This window comes from Oryza glaberrima, chromosome 9, assembly GCF_000147395.1.
Source record: "Oryza glaberrima chromosome 9, OglaRS2, whole genome shotgun sequence".
In the NCBI taxonomy this organism is placed as follows: Eukaryota; Viridiplantae; Streptophyta; class Magnoliopsida; order Poales; family Poaceae; genus Oryza; species Oryza glaberrima.
Genome location: NC_068334.1, coordinates 17,442,633 through 17,450,854, shown reverse-complemented (window position 1 = coordinate 17,450,854; position 8,222 = coordinate 17,442,633). Strand labels below are relative to the sequence as shown.

The window sequence follows — 8,222 nt, the reverse complement described above, 5'->3', positions numbered from 1 at the left end:
TGATTTCGTGTGTAATATTTCTATCCCTAACCCCCTTCCCCCCTCATCATTCCAGCACCGCCGCCACCTCTCGCGAGCTCGCGCGCGTACGATGCCTTCGCCGTCCCACCCCACACTCCGCCAGTACCCAGCCTCGTCGGCTGGCAGGAAGGGGTCAACGATGCAGGTGAGCCCCCCCCTTCCCCCACCCCGACCAACCTCCTTCCCCTCTACCTCTCTTCCCCAACTGACGGCCTGAGTGCTCCTGCCCCGCCATCTAAAACTTGAGAAGTGAAGCCACGCCACATATTTCTTTTGTCGGCAACCACAGATTTCACAAATGAAGACTTCCCTATTGTTTGATCGTTGAAGTGTCTAACGGGTCTAGCTGTGTTTCAGAGCTTATTTGGTGGCTCCACAAACTAGATTTTTTTATAACGAAAATAAGAGTAAATTTTAGAAAATTATAGATACTTTGGTCAAATTACCTTAAAACTACAGATTTAATAATAAAATTATCACAAAACTATAGATTTTTCGGTTTAAATCCTTAGCATCAATGTTACGTTTGGGTTATAAATATTCAAGTTTTGCGATCAAATTGACATTAAACATGTAGTTTTGTGATAAGTTTGTTACTAAATTTGTAGTTTTGCAATATTCCAACTTAAATATGTAGTTATGTGATAAATTTAGGGTTAAATATGTAGTTTTGTGATACATCATGTTAAATTTGTAGTTTTCTGATAATTTGGCTAAAATAATTGTAGTTTTATGAGATTTACTCTAAAAATAATTTACATATCCGACTTAGTATGGCATAAGTTATAAGTTTGTATAGAACTTAAAAATTTCGACTAACATGGCGAGGTTGAGTCAGCGTGTGACATGTCACCCCCACATGTCAAGGACCTGTCTTATTGGTTTCCCCGCTCTTCCCCATCTTTCCAGGGCGGCCACACGCCGAGGAGAAGGGCAGCGGTTAGTGGTTGGGGGCCGACGACCGACGGGAAAGGAGTTGTGCACGCGGCGGCACCGGGCTCGAGCGGCCGCCTCATCTCCTCTCTTCGCTTACGACTGTGACCACGCCCTACCCCCAATAACTCCCCTACACTGCTCAAATAGCCACCTTGTGAGGACGCCAAGAGGCCCAAGATAAAGATTGAGACGACGACAATAGCAACATAAGGTAGAAATGGTGTGCACGCATGAGAGAGAAGAGATGGAGGAGCTAGAGGAGAGGAGGCAAGTGGTTCTCCGTTGCTCTCCTAGACTATCAGTCGTGCATTCTAAGGAGAGATTGAGAAGAAGATGATGGAGAAGACGGGACAAAGAGAATGTTTTCCATCCTCGGTCTATGTTGGCAATACGATCAAAACATGGTAATATAACTCTAAACGTGATATATAGAGATTAACCACTTTGGCAAATAGCTATATAAACATTTGATAATTTTAGGGTAAAAAACCTTTCAAATATAACTATAGTGTAAATGAGATGTAATTATATTTTTTAACTATTTATAATGTAACTTATATGTAACTCGCATATAACTAATTAAAACCAACCATATTTCCAGATGGCTAGAGATGGAACTTTGCAACTTGCTGGTCGAGGGTTTGATTCCCTTTTGTTTTCTCCTGGAACGAATGTCGACGGTCATAAAATTGAAAGTTTTGGAAGATAAAAACTGATTTGTTTTTTCCTTTTTGTTTTGGAAGATAAATCCGACAGAAACAAAATTAAAAGTTTTGAAAGATAAAGGTTGTCATTGGTTGGCCAATTGCTAATGATACGCCAAACAACATTTTAACGATAAAAAATAATTTATGATTAAAACTTTTACCAATGTATTCTTAATGACTTTAACACCAACGTTAGAAAAAAAAGTAAGATAACAACATCAAAATTAACTTGAAAAATAATTTTTAGTTCTGACATTAGCATATACAACTTTGTCTAAAAAATAAATCCTAACTACGAATCTAAACAAATGCGTGTCAAGGTTCGTAGTTAGGATTGAGTTTTTTATGAGACGGAAGGCCATAAGGGGTACGTTTTAGGGGGAAAAGACGTGGCCCAAACACTTTGGAGGTTTTTTTAGCAACTACAGAGGAAGCCTATGCAGATGTGTGGGCAATTTATTTATTGTTCATAAAAAGAATACTAAAAGAAATCATATCTTGCTATATTCATTATAAGAACCCTAGATTAATATATAATGTTTAAAGAAAAAATATTTATATGTTAAATAGATCAAAGATATGCACTAAATGAAAATGGCTATCATATTCTAACAGAAATCACTTTGTCTTAGTTATATGTAAACACATCAGTGTTTTTTTATTAGGTAGATTTAAACCCAGTCACATTTTGTTAAGAAAGCAGCTGGGTTACCAGGCGTTCATGATAGGCCAGATCGTTGCTATGATGGTTCATACATGTTCATGAACTTAATGTTTTTCTCGCTTATTGAATGTAGTTTTGTGTGCTGACTTTTTTCTCACAAATGAGTTGTTTGTTCATAAGTATAATTTTCAACGTTTGCATGTTCTCTGTAAAATTATATGTTTAACACTCATACTAAATCCTTATATTGTTTGTTGCGAGCATCCACTTAATTTGAGGGCTTGTTCACTTTGCTACCATTTTCAACCTTACCTTTTGTTTTTTGCAAAATTACCAAAAAAGTGGCTACATTTAGTTGTTGTCAAATTTTAGTAAGTACATATGAAAATTTGCCAAAATTTGGCAACCTTGCCAAAATTTTGACAACCTTACCTAAATTTAGCAATGCTAAAACTTGGTAAAGTTAAAAATGATAGCAAAGTGAATAAGCCCTTAGTACAAACTAAAAGTGAAAGGTCAAAAGGTATAGGTTTCTTCACTGTCCCAACATCATTGGTGTTTACTCATCTTGGTGTATTATTGTTAGATGCATGCCTTTTAAATTGTGTGGTAGTGAAATGCTTGAAAGTTGAAACGTGAAAGCGTCACTCGTACGCATGCATACTGCTATTCTGGCGATTTACCAGCTACTAGAATATCCTGCATAGTTAATCAATAAAAATCATTGTTTTATGTGGAATCCTATATGCTTATATAGTTCATCCCCACTAAGTGTAATTAATGTTATTTCTCTCTTCTATCATTAAGTCACATCACTCTAATTATTTTTAGCTATTGGATGATAGATCTATGGTTCAAATTGTCTTCTTTCTTCTCTCTTTTCGGGAATACGCAAGGAGCGCATTTTTTTCATTAAGAGAAATAAAAGTTATTTACAAGGATAAAAGGAAAACAAGCAGGGGACCAATACAGGATACTATGAAAAACTATAGGAATATCTCGCACTAAATTTGGCTACCACGACCTCGTAAAGGCCAAACAGCGGGGATCCCGTGATTAGCCGACTTCCAAAGCATGGCCTTCTCTGCCATTGCTTTCGCCACTTCGGTCCAAGACCTTTGTTGTTGATTGAAGATTCGGTTGTTCCGTTCCTTCCAAATTGTCCAAGTCACCAGTGTCACGACTTCACGACAATGTCACGACCAGTGTCTCTTCTTTCTTCTCTCATAACACCAAGTAATCTCAATTATTTTTAGGCCTCAAAATTCATAAGTACCATTTTGTTTTAGTTTTAATATTCATATTTCATCTTATTTGTATATATTGTGCAACTTAATTTCCTGCAACAACGTGACGGAGTATTTATCTAGTTCATATTACGAATCAGATCGAAATGATGATTTAGCCCAAATGGTATTATACTATTATTGATCTTTACTTGTACTTTTCACAGGCATCTACTCGACCAAATGTCACATCGGATGTTTGGACGCTAATTTAGAGTATTAAACATAGACTAATAAAAAAACTAATTTCATAAATAAGAGCTAATCCACGAGACGATTTTTTTAAGCCTAATTAATCCATATTTATCAAAAGTTTACTGTAGCATCACATTGTCAAAATCATGGCGTAATTAGACTCAAAAGATTCGTCTCGCGAATTAGTCCAAGCTTATGGAATGGGTTTTGTAATTAGTGTATGTTTAATACTCCAAATTAATGTCCAAATATCCGATGTGACATGGACTTGGAACAAGTCGCTGGAAATAGCAAAACTGAACATCTTCTGTATCAACCTGAAATTACGCAGTATTTGTACTTCAGTACTGCTAGAGGCAAGATCAACAAAGAAAGCCATCGGAGTTGTGGAAGCGGCAGCGGCAGAGGCAGCAACATTGATGCTACAGAGCTGCTTGTAGTTGTAGGGTTGTATTACATCACGAGGTCATGACTCGTGTCAAATGAATAATTGGGATCAGGATAAAGATCCAATGCAGTCATAACAGAGACTGCATCTTTGCCAGTAGAAACTCTTTTCCATCCTTGGATCAAGACAATCAACGACTGAAACCGACGATACAGTGTAGTTTTAAACATTATCTGCTACAGTTCTAGCTACAGCCTACAGGAGAAACCTTGGTACTGTCTTTTGTGAACAGTATTCAGGAAGATTTCTTTTTTTTTTTTTGAGTTGATTCAGGAAGGTTTCGGATATCACTTTCTATAGCCACTGCAGGTGATCCCAATTCATCTAACACATCTCACCTCATCTTCAAATCAAACACATGCTAAACAACTTTAAGTGGTAAAGTTGTATGTAGTTTGTACACATGTAGTAAGATCACCGTGGGAAGCTCGACGATAGCAAGAAATCCTGCTCCATGTTGTATAGCTTGCTAGTAGTGTCGGTATTGCTCAGTTGAGGTGGTAGACAGTGCAGCTCAGCTGAAAGCCCTTGCAAAATGTCACCGCCTAACAGCCTTTCCAGCATGTTCTCCACGAGTATGACACCAAAACTGTACACATCACTCTTATCAGTCAATCTACTTGTTTGATAGTATTCAGGATCGAGATATCCAAATGTGCCTTGGATCACTGTTGCCACACCACCTTGATCAACCGGAATGCCTCGAGAGGCTCCAAAGTCTGAAACTTTTGCTGTTAAGCGACCATCAAGCAATATGTTAGCAGACTTAACATCCCTATGAATTATTGATACCGAAGCGGATGAATGTAAGTAGGCTAAAGCGCTTGCAGCTTCAAGAGCAATCCTCAATCTATTTTTCCATGACAACGATGTAGGGCCTTCAACATGGAGATGGTCAGAAAGAGTGCCGTTCGATATGAACTCGTAGACCAGTAGTGGAACCTGTGTTTCAAGGCAACATCCGAATAACCGCACAACATTCCGATGGTTGATCTGCGAAAGAATGACAACTTCGTTTATGAAATCATCAATCTCCTTACGAACCGTAATATTCGATTTCTTGATGGCAACGACACGTCTGTCTGGCAAGGTGCCTTTGTAGACAGTGCCATGGCCGCCGCTGCCGAGCTTTCTCATCTCGTCGAATCGATTTGTTGCCTTCTCGAGCTCTTCCAAGGTAAACACCATCCTTTCAGCAATCACCTTATCAACAAGTTGCTGCAGCAGTAAACCCCGGTTCTGCTTGAAGAATACGGCTCTCAGTTTCTTGGCCCTCCGTGCCTTGATCATGTTCGTTATTGCCATGCCTATCACGAACACGGATGGAATTCCTATGCCGATGGTTCCTCCTATCGCCACAAGGAGAGCTGCTAGCAGAAGATATGGTCAAATTTCTGAACCCTGTTTGTGCAAGGATTTGCAGAGAAGATTGCAAGGATAAATTTAAGTTATGAAATGAAGAGAAATTTCTATGTACTCGTTGGTTCACATCCTCCTTCGTTCATAGCATCACCGTGCGTCCCACCCGGACACATGCACGAAAACGATCCTGGCTTGTTTGTGCATTCACCGTAGCAGGGATATTCTTCTGGCAGAGCGCACTCGTCGATATCTGAAAGGGAGAATTTAGAAAAATTTTGTGCCATTCTGTTCTAAATTCCACTAATCATTTGAACTATGGTTGGTAAGCCATAGAAAAATATACTAAACGAACAAAAATAATTTATAAATAAAACTATTAATAGCGGTTTAAAATTTTAACGGCAAAAGATTGACTATAATAAGAAAACTAAAATCAACTTTAAAATTAGGTTTTAAATTTTAGCCGCGGCTCATAATCTAGCAAGCAAACGATGAGAGGCTATACTTATGCAACTTCAAGTGTAAATGACTAATCCGTTAAACACACTTATAAGCTCAAATATTAGGAAATGATTTAATATCAAAGTAAATAGAAGGGTGAGGCATCGAACCCAGAACATCAGAACAGCTAGCCCACCACCTTGTGAAGCTAATCAGAAGACCCCCAGTTGTTTCTCCACTTACACGGTTACACCCTTATACTCTCTCCATCCCTAAATGTTTGACGCCGTTGATTTTTTGAAATATGTTTGATCGTTCGTCTTATTCAAAAAATTTAAGTAATTATTAATTTTTTCCTACCATTTGACTCATTGTTAAATATACTTTTATGTATACATATAGTTTTACATATTTCACAAAAGTTTTTAAATAATATGAACGGTTAAACATGTTTTAAAAAGTCAACGGCATCAAACATTTAGGGAAGTAGGGAGTAACAAATTACCTTGACATCCATTTGCAACGTACGGATTGCCTTGGTACCCGTTGTCGCACTGGCACGAGTAGCCGCCAAGCGAGGTGCTGGTAGAGTTGCGGTAGTAGCTGTTGCTGCTGCTACAGGCCGTGTCGTCGGGCCCATGCGGCGGACACCCCGACTTCCCGATCGCCCAGTCGAGCACGGCCGGCGCCACCGGCATGCCGCCGCCGCCCGGTCGCATCGTCGCTGCTGCTGATCCGAGCTTACTCGCGTTCCCGCCGAACCACTCGTTGTCCGCGACGAACACGAGAGCCGAATCCGATTGGTTAGACGACGAGGCGGAGGAGGTCGGCGGCGGCCCGGTGCTTGTGCCGAACGGCGACAGCCGAACGCCGTACGACGTGAGGCCTAGGTAGATGGAAGCCTGGCAGCAGCCAATGCCCGCGCACGAGTAATCCGCGAGCTCGCCGTCGGCCGCTGTTGGCCAGGTGGCGCCGGCGCCGCCGCAGATGGTGGTGCACGCGGCGGCGATTTCGTCGCCGTCCAGGAGGACGGCCTGCAGGTTGCACCCCACGACGACGAGCCGGTTCCGCCGCTCCCTGAGGCGGAACGCGCCGGCGAGGCCGCGGCCCCACGCGCCCTCGCCTTTGGCGGCGTCGTACCGGACGGCGCTGCTGACGATCACCGTGGAGTTTAGGAGGGATATCTCGAGCACCTCAGCGGCGTCGGCGTCGCGCAGGAAGAGCTTCGGTGGGTGGTAGGAGCGGTTGCAGGTGACGGCGAAGCCGGCGAGGTGGCAGCCGGCGCCGATGCCGAACGGGTAGGGGATGACCATGCTGCCGCACGAGCTCGGGCAGCCCGGCAGCGATACGGTTAGCGCGGTTGTTGCCGCCATTGTTGCAGCTTGGAGAAACAGTGCAGCCATAACAAGGATAACAGGAGAGGGCGCCATGGAGCTGATCGATTCAGTGGCTCGATCAGCAGAAGAAATACTGAAGAATGGCTCACCCAAGACGAAGAGTATATACGTCCACGGGTTTTGCTTGACCTGACTGAAGGAGTGAAGCCACGCCACAGATTTTCTTTTGTTCGGCAACCACAGATTTTTCATAGATGGAGATATTGATATCCGATCAGTCACTCAGTCATCGTGCTAGATCAGTACACGGCGCGTTTTCTGACCGTGCTGTTTAATTTGTGACTTTACTAGTAACAGTATATGGGGACTGGATTTTAATAGTACATGGGGAGTGTCTAGATAGTTACTCCCTTCATTTCAAATTGATCATCATATTGTTTGTGCACCAAGACTAAGGATTATTTAAACTACATCAGTCAACACACCATACAAAATATACACACATTCTCCCACGATGCATATGGTATCGACTAAAACACAAGCATACACCACATTATCCGATGTTACATTAATTGTATTATGATGAAATCCATATGTCCACATGGTTATATAATGATCATTTTGAAAAAAAATGATTTTCCTTATGTGATGTTCAATTTGGGAAGGATCGGAGGGAGTATAATGTTGCGATGATGATGATGATGATGATATTGGAGTAGTAGACTACTACCTTCGTTTCACAATGTAAGACTTTCTAGTATTGCCCACATACATATAGATGTTAATGAATCTAAACACATACATATGTCTAGATTCATTAACATA

At 41.3% G+C, this 8,222-nt stretch overlaps 1 protein-coding gene across 1 annotated transcript; it reads right to left on the bottom strand.

Moving 5' to 3' along the window:
* Nucleotides 1–4,336: 4,336 nt before the first annotated feature.
* Nucleotides 4,337–7,499, bottom strand: LOC127784293 (wall-associated receptor kinase 2-like). The gene is made up of 3 exons (XM_052311496.1): nt 6,566–7,499; nt 5,735–5,869; nt 4,337–5,624 (listed from the first exon to the last, which is right to left on the bottom strand). Exons 1-3 carry the CDS (start codon nt 7,488–7,490, stop codon nt 4,672–4,674), a joined length of 2,013 nt encoding a protein of 670 aa, XP_052167456.1. The 5' UTR covers nt 7,491–7,499; the 3' UTR covers nt 4,337–4,671.
* Nucleotides 7,500–8,222: the final 723 nt, after the last annotated feature.

What these genes read in the sequence shown, in the direction of transcription:
- LOC127784293 (XM_052311496.1), bottom strand. Translation starts at nt 7,490, where the DNA reads ATGGCGCCCTCTCCTGTTATCCTTGTTATGGCTGCACTGTTTCTCCAA. An exon ending in CGTTGCAAATGGATGTCAAG is followed by an intron (nt 5,870 to 6,565) that starts GTAATTTGTTAC and finishes TCTCCCTTTCAG; the next exon opens with ATATCGACGAGTGCGCTCTG. An exon ending in AGGAGGATGTGAACCAACGA is followed by an intron (nt 5,625 to 5,734) that starts GTACATAGAAAT and finishes TTCTGCTAGCAG; the next exon opens with CTCTCCTTGTGGCGATAGGA.